This window comes from Pteropus medius, unplaced genomic scaffold, assembly GCF_902729225.1.
Source record: "Pteropus medius unplaced genomic scaffold, Ma_sr-lr_union100, whole genome shotgun sequence".
NCBI lineage: Eukaryota > Metazoa > Chordata > Mammalia > Chiroptera > Pteropodidae > Pteropus > Pteropus medius.
Window position 1 is genome coordinate 16157269 of NW_024340692.1, and position 15941 is coordinate 16173209.

General features: G+C 38.7%; 2 protein-coding genes and 1 long non-coding RNA gene across 8 annotated transcripts in view; 2 read left to right on the top strand and 1 right to left on the bottom strand.

Moving 5' to 3' along the window:
- Positions 1–15941, top strand: part of PIP5K1B (phosphatidylinositol-4-phosphate 5-kinase type 1 beta) — a 281846-nt gene that overhangs the window by 57137 nt on the left and 208768 nt on the right. For 2 of the 6 annotated variants that reach the window (XM_039836789.1, XM_039836464.1), the window contains exon 2: positions 2588–2735. The exons of the other annotated variants lie outside the window; for them this stretch is intronic. The gene's annotated coding sequence lies outside the window, so the exon portion shown is untranslated. The remainder of the gene's footprint in view (positions 1–2587; positions 2736–15941) is intronic. 6 annotated transcript variants of the gene reach the window in all.
- Positions 5834–8947, bottom strand: LOC120582072 (uncharacterized). The gene is made up of 2 exons (XR_005647454.1): positions 6909–8947; positions 5834–6281 (listed from the first exon to the last, which is right to left on the bottom strand). It is a non-coding gene; the product is annotated as an uncharacterized LOC120582072 (long non-coding RNA).
- On the top strand, positions 8992–11565 carry PABIR1 (PP2A Aalpha (PPP2R1A) and B55A (PPP2R2A) interacting phosphatase regulator 1). The gene has a single exon (XM_039836796.1). The coding sequence runs from the start codon at positions 9134–9136 to the stop codon at positions 9995–9997; it is 864 nt and encodes a 287-aa protein (XP_039692730.1). The 5' UTR covers positions 8992–9133; the 3' UTR covers positions 9998–11565.

Here is a 15941-nt window from a genome sequence, read left to right on the forward strand (position 1 = left end):
CCTTTAGTAGCAGAGGCAGAGAGAGAGAGAGAGAAGGATATTTGGTTGTCAAGCAGGTAAAATTGAAGAGATTTAGTGACAGATTGTATGGGAGACATGAAGAAGAGGAGAGATCTAGAATATGTTGAGTTTTGATGTGGTTGTCTGGAGAGATTCTTGGGCATTTCATTCTCAAGAGAAGTAGTAGATTTAGGATAGGGAAAAGTGAGTTTGTTCATAGTTGAGTTTGAAAGACCGGTGGTTATATATGATAGTCTAGAGATAGGTCAGCCCTATCTAGGGATGTAAATCTGAGAGACTTCAGAACATTGGTCTTAGTTAAAACCATGGAGTGGATGCTGTTGCTTAGAGAGAGAGTTTAAAGTGACAGGGGAATCCAGGAAGCAAGTATTAGGAACCAATCCCTACGAATTTAATAAAGCATCCTAACTCTGTCCTGGGTGACTTTTGACCTTGAAGAAATCATTAGTTCTCATCGAACCTTAGTTTCCTTGCTGATAAAGGTCAGTGTGAGTGATTTCTAAAATCTCATTCTGATCTGACAGTCTGTGGTTCTAATCTTTTGCATTTGCATTTGTTTTCATGACTGCTTTGGGAAAAATAGGGCATTTATTAATGGCTTAATTTTGTAAACCTTGATGCATGTCTAAGTCTATGAAATTACATGTAGCCCTCATCTGTCTTTCTGATAAGCAGAATCATTTTCATGTACATGTCAACTCCACAAGTGTTCTTCAAAGAGAACCTGGAGCACCGCGCACATGGTGGGTTTGAGGAATCTGAGTATTTCATGAGAGGCAGTAGGGAGTGGTGATTGAGACAAACTTCTAGGCTCCAGTCCTATCGCTTAACTAGTTATGTCACCTGAGGTGACTTAGTTAACCTCTCTGTTCCTCCTCGCCCTTATCTATAAAATGAGGGCAATAATCCTAGAGCTGGTGTACGGATTACACGAGTTAACATGCACACAGTACTTAGGATACCTGCCACATATGTCCTTAGTAAATGTAAGCTACACTTGTATGATGATGACAACATTGGTGAAAAGTGTCTTAACTGTAAGGGCTGAAGAAGCCTACTATTTTAGGCTCTTAGTTTTCAAAAGGAGAGGAGGAATCCCTACTACTTCCTAGTAAGTGGAAACTTTCAGATGGCTGAGCTCCATGGGTGGGAACAATTTATTTCCTACTAACAAATTAAGCTGAAGGTGGAAAAGGCAGATGGATACCGAATTACAGTTGCATTCAGTTTATAAATTAGTTGTTATGAAATAAGAAGAATTAGAGTACCTCTGCCCTTAACATTTTCTTTTTGTTGCTTTTATTTGTCAGCCTAATGTAAAGTGGGCGAAAGGAGAACAACAAATTATGAACTGCCCTCTTTCTCATCAATAAACCTTATTATCTTAAAGTGTCTTAGAAGTTAGGTGACTCTTGACTGTGCAGTTATCACCCTCTAAAGCCAAAAACATTTCCCTAAAGCATGTAGTTTATGAATCTCTCAGATTGGGGCTGCAGCTTTAAATTTCTTTGGAACATCTGACCTCAAAACATACCTACCAGGTATCAGCTACATGGAGGAAAAGACATATTTTGAGGAAAACTATTGAAACTTTTTGACTCTTTTTCCAGTTTCTTCCCCTTTACTCATATTTTTTCTGAGAGAGGCTGAGCTCAACTCGTCAGGCACAGCTAAATGTGTCCCTGTGCAGTTTATTATATGCCAGGAAGGACGTTAACATGACAGCAGTAATTCAAAACAGGATTTTAAATGAATAAATAAGAATAAGCCCCTGGGATTAGTCCCAATTGAAAAGTTCGGCAGGACCAGGGAGGGTAGCTGCTGCTGTTGGGGATTAACAAATGGTTGGCTGAAGGGAATGGTATTCACTGATCCAGCCACATTTTTCCTAACCGATGGCCTCTCTACCCCCTGGGGTCCATCTCTTCTCAGACGGACTGAGAGAGTAAAATTCTTAGAAATGTGGTTTTTCTTATTTCTCCTTCTCAGAAACTCTCTACCCAATTGTATATGAACCTTTCAGTTCATACTTTTTAGACTACAGAAATGTATGCCTCTAAAAATTACTACAGTCTCAGGGAAGAAAACAAAGAGAGAATTTACTTCCACAGAATCAAACAAAAAGCAAGAGAACAAAGGAAGCCCTTTGGTGAGAACAGTGGAAAAGTGTGCAGGATCAATTTTGTGATCATAGCACTATTTTAATAGAAACCTGTTTGTATAGGGCTTTTACTGTTTGCTAGGCCCACTGTAGACATTGTATCATTCGATACTGACAAAGAGGTTGAATCCCCACTTTGTAAATGGGAAAAGTGAAGCCCAGAGAGGTTGACAGACTTGTCCATGATCACAGGGCTGGAAGTAAGATATTCTGACCCCAGGGTTCATGTTTGTTTTTTGGTATAGTCCTGCTGTGCACTAAAATGTTGAGCCTTCACAGAAGTTTCCCAAACAACCAACTGGAAGGCCCAAGTATATAAATTCAGCTAGATTTGCAACTTTTGCACTTTAAGTTAATTTTTTACATTATCCATAAAGCCGTCAGTCTTTCTTTTCTTCTTGCCAGATGCACTCATCCTTCAAGGGAAAGATAGCAGAGAGACAGACAGAAGCATATAGCCACAGAAAAGGATACCTTGGTTTATGGCCTAGGAGAAGTTCAATGCCAAAGAGAAGGCATCAAAAATGGACACTGCCTACCATGCATAAAACCGGTGAGGGACAAATGATATCAACTCTTTTTCTATTCTATTTAAAAAACTTAAGATAGTAGAGAGTGGAGGCTGGATTGCTATTTTAAATATCTTCCCTGATATTCTCCTTTGAAAAACTCAAAAATAACTGCAGTTTACCTTTGTTTACTTGAACTTTGCCAAAGGCCTAGGCCGTGAGCTTCCTCCAAGCAGGCCTTTGAGGCCCCTTTCTACCTTTTTACTTCCTCCATGTAGTGGATGTGGCTCCATGCAAGTGGTGTGATGGCTTTTAGCTGTTATCAAAAATAAAAGGTGAGAGGGGTCAGAAGCCCCTCAGTAAACTCCTGCTTTGATTTTCTAATTCTTGCTTTAAAGTTTTAAGGATCAGATTAACCAACCTTGAGCATAAATACTATGGAATATCTGCATTTAGTGGTCTTTCAATAATAATTGATAAGTTTCTGAAATCATCCACTGTTTTTCCACCATCATGATAACAAAATAAGTTCCTTGTAACCAAAATCATGTCCTTAAACACAATTCTGATTCTTCCCATGTGTAATAACAGCTCTGGCTGGGTTCATTTGGCGTTAATTTAACTCTGTTCCATCTTATGAATTATGTTAGGAGGATATTGCGGAACCATTTTTGATTGAACATGAAGATTAAAGTTGAGAAAGTCAAAGGCTGTAAAATGGGCTTCATTTCCTCCTTCATGCCTTCTTAGAAATAACTAACTTTGAGAGCTCTGTGGAAACAAGACCAAGGAGAGCCTGTGATCTGTAACTGGCCTCAGCCAACTATGTGAGGCTGCTGGAGTCTAGTGGTGTTTAGGGTCCCAATGAAATGTAGCTCGGGCGGCGGGATGAGGTGGGGGGCGTGTGTGTGTGTGTGTGTGTGTGTGTGTGTGTGTGTGTCCGTCCCATTTTTTTCTACTGTGAAGGCCAGCTAGCTGTCCCTTCACTGATACTGTTGTGTGTCAGAGAGATTTAGAAGCTTAGCATTCCAGTTTAGAGTTAGACTCATGGTTAATATTTGAACAAAATATCTTCCTTCCAATTGAAGTACATTTTTATTCTATTCTGTCCTCCATTTACATTTCAAGTGCTCATTCTTTCTTTATATCAATAAAATTTTGAGGTCTTAACTTCATATTCAGTAAAGTGTATAAATTTCAAGTATTTAGTAAATTTTTACACACACCTGGGTAGCCAGCACCTGGATCAAGATAGGGGACATTTCCTTGTGCCCCTCCCAGTCAGTAGTCCCAAGGGTAACCACCATTTTAATTTCTACCTTCATAGATAGATTTTGGCTTTCTTATACATTAAAATGGAGGCATAGAGTTGTACTTTTGTATTTGATTTCCTTCATTCAATATTGTACTCTAACTTATCTATGTCATTGAGTAAAGAATTCCATTGTATAATGTATTCACCCATTTGACTGCTTATAAAAATTTGGTTTGTTTACAGTTTGAGGCTATTACAAATAATAATGCAAGGAAAAATCTTGTACATGTCTTTTAGTAGACATAAGCTCTTGTTTCTCTTGGATATATACCCAAGCATGGAGTTGCTTAGTCATAAAACATTTAAAACAAAACATCTTTTAGTAGGTATTGTACTACCAAACATTTTTCCTAAGAGATTGTACCAGTTAACACTACTAAGTTCCTAGACTTTGAAAGTACAGTTTTCCTTTGCAATATTTTTATTCTAGTTTGGTGATGCTAGTTAGTATGGGATGTGGAGATATTTGCTAACTCATCTTAGATATACATGTACATACATATGTTTGTATTTCACATTCATTCAATATGGATCTGGAGGTGAGATTTGCCTTGTCATATGCTTGGGGGTTTAATAGTGAAAAACTGCCCCTATAAATTAAAAGGAAACTACCTGTTTACTAGGAAAAAATACAATATTAATCACAATAAAGTTTAATGAATAGATGTCTGATTTTATGACTTAGGAGTGAGCATAAATATCAGCTAAGTGTGGTATTTAATTTATGTCCAGCTCGAAACTAGAGGGTGAATTGACTTGGAATATCCCCTGGATCCTGCTTCTGGTATTATTTTTTCATCAGGCTAAATTGCATTTTATGGCCACTATTCTCTCTCATTTATTCTTTATTCCTTTAAGAGGAAGCAGTAACTCAATGTATTAAACACTGCTCAGAATCCTCAGCACTGAATATTTTAATTCTATCAAGTGTGTATCAGCATATGGTTGAAAAAGAATGGCAAGTTAGGGCTTCAGTTTCTTAGTACACATAACGGTTAGTTTGAGTAACATATCTATGGTCTGGAGGGCACTATAATAATAATATTCTTGATATAAGAAAAATAATTGTCAATGTAAGGAGCACTTAGAATCAGTCTAGGAAGGCCTGTTAGGCTGGATTTTCAAATAATAGAGTTTTCTTCTTTTTTGGAAAAAAAACTGTGTTAGTTCATTCATTAATTATTCACTCAGACAGTGATTCAGCAGCTACTGACTGCTATGTACAAGGCCTTGTTCTAGCTACTAGGCATACACCAAAGGCCTTGCTGTCATGGAGATGACCTTCTTGAGTATAAGAGGCAAGAAAATATATACATACATGTCATGTGGTACTCTGAAGAAAAATAAAAAGTTAAAGGCGTGTTATGTAGGCTTGGAGTTGGGAACTGCTTTTTATAAGGAAAGTCAGGGAAGGTCTCTCAGTCAGTGACATTTGTCAAGAGACCTGAAGGGATAAAGCAGTGTGGACATCCAGTGGAAGAAGCTAAGTGAAGGTGGGGTATGCCTGGTAGGCTGAAGGACAGTAAGGAGTCCTCTGCAGTTGGAGAGGAGGCAATGAGGGATTGAGTAGTTAGAGATGGGGTCAGAAAGACAGCAGGGACCCAGATCAGACAGGGCTCTACAGATCATTGTCATGACCCCAGCTGTATCTCTGGGAATCCACTGAAAGGTTTTAAACAAAGAAGTGACTAAGTTTTTTTTTTTAAGGATGACCTTGTACACTGGATGGAAAATTGATTATAGGGACAAGAGTAGTAAAAGGGAAGTGAGTGAAAATCTCTAATTTGTGGGTTCATGCAAGAAGCAAAGAACCAAATGACGGAGATGTTTGATTTTGTGGACTTATTGTCATTTCTGTGCTTTATTAGTAAAGATAATAATTGTGTTTATCCAGATACAGATGAACAATGTTAGGACATTTGAGCCACATTAGAAATCATTCAGTAATATGCAAATTAGAAATATGCTATGGATATTATAAAATAAACTATAATGCCTTTTCTGTTTAATATTGCTTTTCTTTTGGAAGCTCTTCCTCTTCTCTCTCTCTTTTTATTTAGTCATACCATTCCTTTCGCCATTCAAGCTTGAACTTCAGTCATTTTTGCTGCCTCCTCTCTCTTCATTCTCTGTACATCCAGGCAGTCAGGTTCTGTTGTTAACCTTCTTGTCTCTCAAATTTTTCTCCTTTCCTGCCATTCTTAACTTTAGTTTGGACTCTACCTTCATCTTAGAATTAGCCTTCAGATTCTTCTTCTCTACTCTATAGGCAGTGCTGCAAGAAGCATACAGATTTTGAAGTAAGACCTTAGTTCAGATCTTTGCTCTTCTGTGTAGCTATAGTGCCTTTTGCAGTTTTTTAAACTCAGTTGTCCCCCTATAAAATGAGCATAAGAATATCTAATGTATAGGATTGCAGTGAGGATTAAGAGGGTCTATGGAGTTTTTAAAGTGCCTGGCAGGTAGTAGGTATTTAGGCAATGTTGGATCTTTCCATCTTCCATTCTTCCATTTAGTTCCATCCTTGATCTGCTTGGCAGATCCTAAAGCATAACTCTCACTGCGTCATTCCTCTTGTCAAAACCTTCAGTGGTTCCCTGTTGCCTCACTTGTGCCTGGCATTCACAACTCCAATTCTCTCATTCCAACATCCATTTCCAACTTTTTTCCTCTTACTATTCTTCTCCATGTACTTCATGTATTCGCCACACTATTTTATTATCATGCTACTACTTTTATATAAAATGTCATCTCTGTATTAGTATCATACCTATCCTTCAAACCCTGTCTCAAATACCATTGCCTTCAAAAAGCTGCTAACAATCTGGAAGTGGAAACGGCACTTGGAGGAGGCAACATTGGCAACATCGCCCAGACCCTGGATCCATGTCCTGCTACTTACTGTCATCCTGGGGACATTAATCTCTGAGGCTCAGTTTCACCTGCAAAATGAGAACAATAACACCTACTTCATAGGGTTGTTGTGAAGATTAAATGAGATACTACACGAGAAGAACTTTGAAAAGTGTCTGGCACTTGGAAAAGTTAAATCAGTTCCTGTGTAATTATAGACATGATTAATCAATATTATTTTCTTATCAGGACCTGTATTTTAAAGAGAATTCAAATTAAAAGATGTGTGAGATACAGGGGAGAGAGGCATAGACTAGGAACCAAGTGACCTGGACACTCGTACTGGTTCAGAACTAAACAAGCTGTGTGATGCTGATTATGTCATTGAGCCCCTCTGGATCTTCAGCTGCAAAAAGAGGGAGATGAACAAAAATCACTATCCTTTCTTTCAGTTCAACAGCCACATGGATATCTAATAGCTACCTCTAACTCTTATTAACCAAAACAGAACTCTTAATTTCCACTTCTCCAAATGTACTCCTTCCCTATCTCAGTAAATGATACCATCATCTACCCTGTTTAAGTTAAAAAAAAAAAAAAAAGACATGAGTTGCCTTTGAATCATCTATTTCTTTTACCATCCAAATATAATCTATGTGCAAATCCTATTGGTTCTTCTTCAAACACATATCCTGAATCCATCTACTTCTCACCATTGCCACTGCTACAACCCTCGTCTAAAAATCTCGTCTGTGCTTTTGCCAGATGTTCCTAATCCATCTTTCTGCCTCCACTATTTGCCCTCTTCCAGCCTGTTTTCCAGAACCAATGTGATTTAAAACCCAAACCAGATATCATTCTCCTTTTAAAAACTCCCTAGTGGCTTTTTCATCATACTTATAATGAGATCCAAACCCCTTTAACCCATCCTACCACTCTCCCCCTTATGCTTCAGGTACATGGTCCCTTTTTTCTCTTCCAGCTCAGGAAACCCATGTCTGCCTTGTACCTTAGCACTTGGCTGTTCTCTGTGCTTAGAAATATTCATCCCCCAAATGTCAACATGACTTGCTTTTTCTTGTCATTTAGATCTCAGCTGTCATTGCCTCCTCCTCTCTACCATTAGTGCTCTATCATACCCTATTTCATTTTTTTACTATCTGAAATAGCCTATTTACTTATCTCTCATTCTGCCTAGAAATCAAATGTCCTCATATTAGGGTCTAATTCCTAGCACAGTGCCTGGCACAGAGTAGGTATACAGAAAAAATCTGAAGACATGAAGAACTAAATATAAACCCATTTTTAATATCAAAATTTGTAATTACATGAGCAAAGTATTATATTTTTATTTTTAAAGCATGAAGACCTATTGTTTTACCCTTCATTTAATCCCTCAGACTGAACGAACATTATTGAGCACATATGCTTCTGCTGGAAATATGACTAAATAAAACAAGTTTTTTTCCCCCCCTTTAACCTAAATAGTTCTTAAATTTACCATTTTCTCCATTTTTCTCCCACACTACCACCTTAGTGCAAATTTCCATCCTCTCTGGCGTAGAGGACTGCCTCTTTTCTAGGCTTTTTCTTGTAGTTTCTAATCCCCTAGCAATCTATTCTTCAGACTGCAGCCAGCGAGCATTTCAGTTGCTATATTATATCCATGCTTGAAAACCTGCGGAGTTTCCATTGTTCTCAGAATAAAGTCCAGAATCTGCCCTGCTCCACCACCTCATGTCACGCCAGCCTTCCCTCCCATCCTGGTTCCCACCTGCCACCTGGCTGGTAGCCCTAGCTTCCCACTTCCTGGACAGTTCTACACTGCACCCATTTCTCCTACGGATCTCAGATTGTCCCTTAAGGAAGCTGCCGCTGGTTAGGCCAGGCACTACTCCCCATCACAGAGCCCCACATCACCAGGGGCCTCTCTTTCAGAGCTCTTATTTTATTAATATGTACTCCTGCATATGGCAACTTTATTAACGTTAATGCGCTCAATAGCTATTTGCGGAAGGAACTTACTGACCAGCCGCCCAACCACTCCTCGCCCCTCCCCCTAGCGCTGTGGCGCAGCTATTACGCACTAAGCGGGCGCCGCGAGAGAGGTCGCAGGGCGCCTGCGCCAAGGGGCACACATGCGCAGAGGAGGAGCCCGCTGACAGATTCTTGGTGGCGGCGGCAGCGGCGGCGGCGGCGGCGGCCCTGGCTTGCGGGGAATGGGAGTCCTAGGTCTCTGACTGCGCACCGCCCCCCGCCTCCCTGCCCCCCGACATGGCTCAGGAGAAGATGGAGCTAGACCTGGAGCTGCCTCCGGGCACGGGCGGGAGCCCGGCGGAGGGTGGCGGCAGCGGCGGCGGCGGGGGCCTCAGGAGGTCTAACAGCGCCCCCCTGATCCACGGCCTCAGTGACACTTCGCCGGTGTTCCAGGCCGAGGCCCCGAGCGCCAGGCGGAACAGCACAACGTTCCCGAACCGCCATGGCCTGCTGCTACCGGCCTCTCCTGTCCGCATGCACAGCAGCCGCTTGCACCAGATCAAACAGGAGGAGGGCATGGACTTGATCAACCGAGAGACAGTCCACGAGCGCGAGGTGCAGAACGCAATGCAGATAAGCCACTCCTGGGAGGAAAGTTTTAGCCTGAGTGACAACGATGTGGAGAAATCCGCCTCCCCGAAGCGCATCGATTTCATTCCGGTGTCACCAGCACCGTCTCCCACCCGGGGAATTGGGAAGCAGTGTTTTTCACCATCCTTGCAAAGTTTTGTGAGTAGCAATGGATTGCCTCCAAGTCCTATTCCCAGCCCAACGACCCGATTTACTACTCGGAGAAGCCAGAGTCCCATTAATTGCATTAGACCAAGTGTTCTTGGACCATTGAAAAGAAAATGTGAAATGGAAACTGATTATCAGCCAAAGAGATTTTTCCAGGGCATCACCAACATGCTTTCTTCTGACGTTGCACAGCTGTCAGATCCTGGTGTGTGTGTATCTTCCGATACCCTTGATGGAAACAGCAGCAGTGCCGGATCTTCTTGTAACTCACCAGCGAAAGTCAGCACTACCACCGACTCTCCGGTGTCACCTGCCCAGGCGGCCTCTCCATTTATTCCAGTAGATGAACTTTCGTCTAAGTGATTCACCTACCCATCCCGAGACTCGGTTTTTTGTTTTTGTTTTTGCAATGGAGAGAAAAATCAAGTTAGAGCAAGCACCGAACTTTGTCGATTAATTTGAGGCTATTTCCTATTTGACCCTTTTCCTTTTTTGGAATTTCCTGAAATGTTATTCTAGAGAACTTTTATGTCAGGTTCCTGCGGATGCCCTTGAATTCAGTGTAGTAGTATTTTCAGACGTTTTCCCTAAGTGTGTTGAAGCATACATCTTTACGCTGCTAATATGTCTAAATACATATGTTATCCCTTGATTTTTTAAAAATAATTGAGAGCTCTATTTATTTATGGGATTATTAAGTTCTGATGCAAATATAAATGTTGACTTAATCAGTATAGTAAACTGTTTTAAAATTCCATACTTCATGCCCACACTAATTTTTAATGTTATTTTTAGTGTTTGCTAATTTCTATTTGAAGAACAATAACTTACCTATTTACAGCTATTTTTAAAATGTTAGTTATATCAATCCAGTGGTTGTCTATTTTATCCAGGAATCCTTGGATATTTGATTTTCTGGGTTTCAGAAATGGGTAGGAGGAGGAATGATAAAAGAACAAAATATAAACTTTTGCAACAGATCTTTTAAAATTAACCATATAAAAGTAAAAATATTTAAGAAAACAATTTTCAAATGAAATTTAATAGTAATGCTAATAAGTCGTACAAATGTAACCACTATACAGAAAATGAATTTTTTTTTTTTACCAGAAAGTGTATTCTCTTGTGTGTAATCCTAAAGTGAAATGGGACAGTGCCTTGCAGTATTAGCCCACTGCACATAGGCTGAAAGCAGGTTTTTGTACCACTGCAAACTTAAAAATTTCAACTGTAGAAAATGCGTGGGAAGCCCTGTTGAACTTCAGCAGAGCATCCAGACAGATAAAACTCTCAGAAATATGCTTTAAAAATATCCGATTGTGCCTCAGTAAAAATCCTTGCCAACAAGAAGCCAGAGCAACTTTTGGCTGCTTTTTTGCTCTGCCCATCTGTCACCTTCCTGGTTTTCCTTGGCTCAGGAAGGAAGCAGCTGTTTCCTTGCCAACAGATCCTTCCTCTCCACCTTCCACCAAACTAGGGCATCATTGGTTAGATGAAGGTACAGTGATGACTCGGATTTCTGACTGAGCAACAACAGGACTGTGGAATTTAACCTCTATGGTTAAAGCGACAGCTGGAGTTGACTGCCTTGGGGATGTCAGTTAATTAAGTAAGGGTCAGTGACTTGCAAAAGAGAATCAGTGGAGAACCACATAGGTAAATCGCTGTTTGACTTAGGTTTTGTTAAAGGTAGAATTGTGAAATGTTTTTTTCTTTGCCTTTTACAATTAAGACAATATGAAAATATTTAATAACTTTTTTTTATATTATAGTTCTTATATTGTCTAGATAGACAGACAAAGGGGGAAAAAAGACTAAAAGAGAGACCAAGAAAAAAACTCTGGCTTTTTTAAGTTATTGCCTACAGAGACTTTAACAATTATGTGGAATTTTTACAATTATGAGAATAAATGGAACTGGTCAACTTACAACAGTTGCCTCAAGAATTCAGTGAAATTATATGGAGGGTAAGATCGTGTGCAGAGGCTTAAAATTCTCTTTCAGGTAACAACGTTCGTGTACCCTAGTCCAGACCTTGTTCCTCAAATTCAAACCTGCATATCCAACTTCCTGTTGAGCACCTTGACCTGCTTCTAGATTACTTTCAGCATCTCTAAAGCAAACTTTATTGTCTTTTCGTTGAACCTGTTCTTGAATTACTTAAATTGATGTCATCACTATCTAATTTCCTAAACTAGAAACCATGGGAAGCATATTTGACTTTTCCTTTTCCCTGTCACATCAGCTTAATCACCAAGTCCTGTCTACTGAAATGAATCTCAAGTCTCTCCCTTTCTGTATGTTTCTTGCCCCTGATTTAGCTTAAGTTCTGGCCTAAGTGATCTCCCAGCCTATTTTCTTACATCCCCTTTGGCCCAGTCTTCACACTGCCTTTAAAGCAATCTTTCTAAAATACAAACTGGATTTTTCACTCTTCAGCTTAAAAACTTCTTATGCTTCCCCATTTCCTACAGTGCAGGGAATGCTTTCTTTAGCCTGGCATGTATTAAGTTCTTTCATGAACTGGCCATGTTTGCTATGGCTTTAATCCTCTGCTCATCCTCTCCCAATACACATCCGTCCTTACTCTACAAACACTAGACTACTTGATATTCTTTAAATATGCCATGTATTTTTTTTTTTTTCATGTGTTTGTACCTTTGGATAGATTGTTCCTTCTCCTTACAACGTCATTTCTATCCTTATCAGCCAGGCAAATGCTATTTCTTTTTATTGCATGTGAATTTATGAAATAATGTATACCTGCTGATTATAAAAGTACTTAACCATTAAGTTATCTATACAGTAAAAAAAAAAATGAAAGTCTGCCTTTTACTATGTAAAATTCATCTTCCCTTCCTGTAGGTAATTTCTGTGAGGAATTCTGTATATGTTGTACAAGATGTGTTACTCCACATTTCCATGTATATATGTATAGAAATTCAGAAAGCCAACATGTTATTTACATCTCCCTTCCTTTCCCCCATATCTAATCATGCCCCAAGTGTTATTGATTTTATCTTTCAGAATCTATCTTCTTACTTTCATCTCTTCTGCCACTCTGAACCAGGCTACTATCATTTCCTTCTTGGGCTTCTGAAGCAGCCTTCTAATTCTCATTTGCCCCTTCACACTTGCTCTAGATGGCTACCCATTCATTCTCCATACAGCAACTAGAGTAATCCTTTTTAAATTGAAGATCCAATCCTTCCACTTCCCAGCTTTAAAGCTTTTCATTTGCTTCCTGTTCTTAAAGTAAACCAAAACGTATCAATTCTGGCCCAGGAGGCCCTATAGCATCTGGCCCTTGCCTCTCCCTCCCCTTGTTTTTTGTGCTCCACCTTCACTGGCTTGCTTGCTTATTAAATACATCATGTTTTGTCCTATTTTAGGTCCTTTTGCCAGATCATTTTCCTTGAAGTTACAGAGAAGCCTTTATTTCTAGAAGCTTATTTTTCTACATAGGCGGTAAATTTTAAATCAGATAAGTCTCTAAGTTTATACAGACAATTTACATTATATGGTTATTCATAACTTCAGTTAGTACTCTGTAGAATGTAAGGACAGCTCGTGTGAATTTGTCCTTCAAAAAACATTTTTTAGAGTATTAATGTGCTAATCTATAAACTGTGCTAGAAGTACCAAAGCACATATCAACATTTAGTTACAGTTTGTCGTGTATAACAAAACTCTGTGGCATAGTTTCCTTTATTATGTTTGTTAAAAAACACAATGTAAATTGAAAAAAGAATTAATGGTCACCAAATCTGCGGCTGCTGGATGTCCAAACCTTTAAGTGTACTTAAAAAGTCGATTATAATCAAGGATAACCTGTATCAGGTTGCCTTCTAGTGATTCCCATTTATTAGTTTAGCCAGTTCCATGCCTACAGTGAGAGACCACTCTTAGATATTTAGCAGTGAAATTGGGAAAGGGCCAAGGCTTATAAAGGAAACAGGACTGAGAATTTTTTTTCTCATGGGCATGTTCATAGATGAATAGAAAAAGTTTGAAGATCGAGAGAGATGGGAGATGGGAATAATTGCCAGAACAACAAACCAGAGATGATGTTACCTACATTTCCTGGGTAGCATCAGAGAATAGAAGAAAGTTGTTTTGGAAATGAGGTCTGGATGGTGTTTTGTTTTGTTTTGTTTTGTTTTGTTTTGTTTTAAACGAGGAGAGTAAAATAGCAAAAGACACCAGTAAATGTTGAATTGATTTGCAGGAGTTTAGGGGCGGCGAGGAAGATATATGAAAAGTAAAAAGAATTTGTATCTGATTGCTACTATTTTCCAATTATTGAAGAATCTAGACTATTTTAGGGTAGGGCAAGAGTAGATTTGGAAGCTTAGGTGAAATAAAGTTTTAATATTATTTCTATGAGACTGTAAAGGAGTGACTTAAGAGTGAGTAGAAAGTTTATTAAGCCACAATGGGATTACAGTTGGATGGCAGGTGCAAAAGAAGTGAATTGGATTGACCTAAGTTTGGGAACTGGTTACGTAGGTATGAGATAAAGTCCATTGTGTGAAGCAATGAAGGATTCTGCTGTAAGTGTAGCTGACTGATCACCCAAGGCCTTGGGAATGGTTAGAGAAGTCAGCAGTGCATTATGGTCTAGGCCATTTTTTCAAGGTCTTAACATTACAATCAGTCCTGACAAGTATACAGAGAATCTGATCTCACTGCAGAACTCTTGCGTTAGCAGTTTCCCCATTGTTTTTCATAGGTAATTTTATTAGAAAATCAATCTTAAATCAGCAGGCCTTGAGTTCCACTTCTTTGATTAAAAAAATTTTTTTTGAGTCAGTTTGCTTACTATAGCCAAGATAGTTTTTTATGCCTTCCATAACTTGCCATCCAAGCAAAAAAATTTCTTAAAAGTCAAAATGACCTTTATATTTAAAAAATTATATATAAAATACTTGTTCTGTGTCAGGGACTGTTCTAGGTGCTAAACGGATGTATTATTTCATTTAATCTTTAGCACGATATAAGTACTGTTATTCCCCTCATTTGGTAATGAGAGAATGGAGGCACAAAGAGGTTAAGTAACTTGCTCAGGATTCCAGAACGGAGGCAGGCAGTGTATTGTAGTGGTTAAGAACACAGACTGTGGAGCCAGGTGGCTGTTAAGGATTTAATGGGTCACTATATGTAAATCCTTACAGCAGTGCTGGGCAATTTTTATAGAAGTGTTAACTAACACTGTTATTGTGGTTTTAGTGGTTGTCATGGTTGTCATCTAGTGTGGACCTACTATGGAATCTTTTTTTTATCATCCTTGACTGATGAAACTCCTGCTTTCACACTCCATAACGTTATACATTCTACCCTCCCAGGCAGCCTATCTTTTTATAAGGTGAGTATTTTAGATGTTGGAGAGTCTTATACTGAACAGACATTTCCCTATGTAATTTCCACCATTTAATTCAAGTCCAGCTCTCTGGAAAATGAACAAGCATTATCTTTCTTTTTTAGGTAGCCTTCCCTTCACAAATCAGAAACACTGATTCCTCTGTAATTACCTCTTCTTACTTCTGGATTTCAGAAATCTTGAGCAGATTTTTCAATGTACATCCTCTTTGAAATAGGGCTATTGTTGCTTGGCAGCCAAAATTTTCACAAGATTGAGATCCCTTTAAGACCATTTGCTTTCCCTATCAAGAAAAAAAGAGATAGTTTAATAGCATGAGCCATTGCCAATAATAATAGTAGTGTTAATATTTATTGAGCAGTCAATATGGGCCTAGCACAATTTTCATGTTGAGTTTGCATGCTGAGTTCATTTAATCCTTGTGACAACTCTATGAGGTAGTTGCTATGATTATTTCCATTTAACATATGAGAAAGCCAAATACATTTTCTTAAGTCCCTAATACTTTTTTTCCCCCTTTTGAATTTAGGTCCTTTTTGTCTTTTTCTTATGAACAGACTTTTTTTTTTTTTTGATAAAGCCAGTTTTACAGCTCGCTAGTATTGCTGCATCTATTTTGAATCAAATACATTTATAAAAATTTTGGCTTTAGACATTATTATTAGAGGAAGCTATCAGGAGGGTTTTCTTTAGCAATAGATTAAAACTATTAAAGTGGTATAGAAGGAAATCAGGCTTTCCATATTTTTAAACTGATTTGCTATTTGAATAAGAAATTTCAAACCCACAAATTTCAGATTGTTATTTATTTTCTTTTTTAAAATGTATATGCATATTTATATATACTTTGTTACATTTGAGGCATACAGTGTTCTTGGTTGTCCTTAGATTGTCATTCTTAGAGAAACAAAAGCAAGAACCATTTCT

What these genes read in the sequence shown, in the direction of transcription:
- PABIR1 (XM_039836796.1), top strand. Translation starts at nt 9,134, where the DNA reads ATGGCTCAGGAGAAGATGGAGCTAGACCTGGAGCTGCCTCCGGGCACG.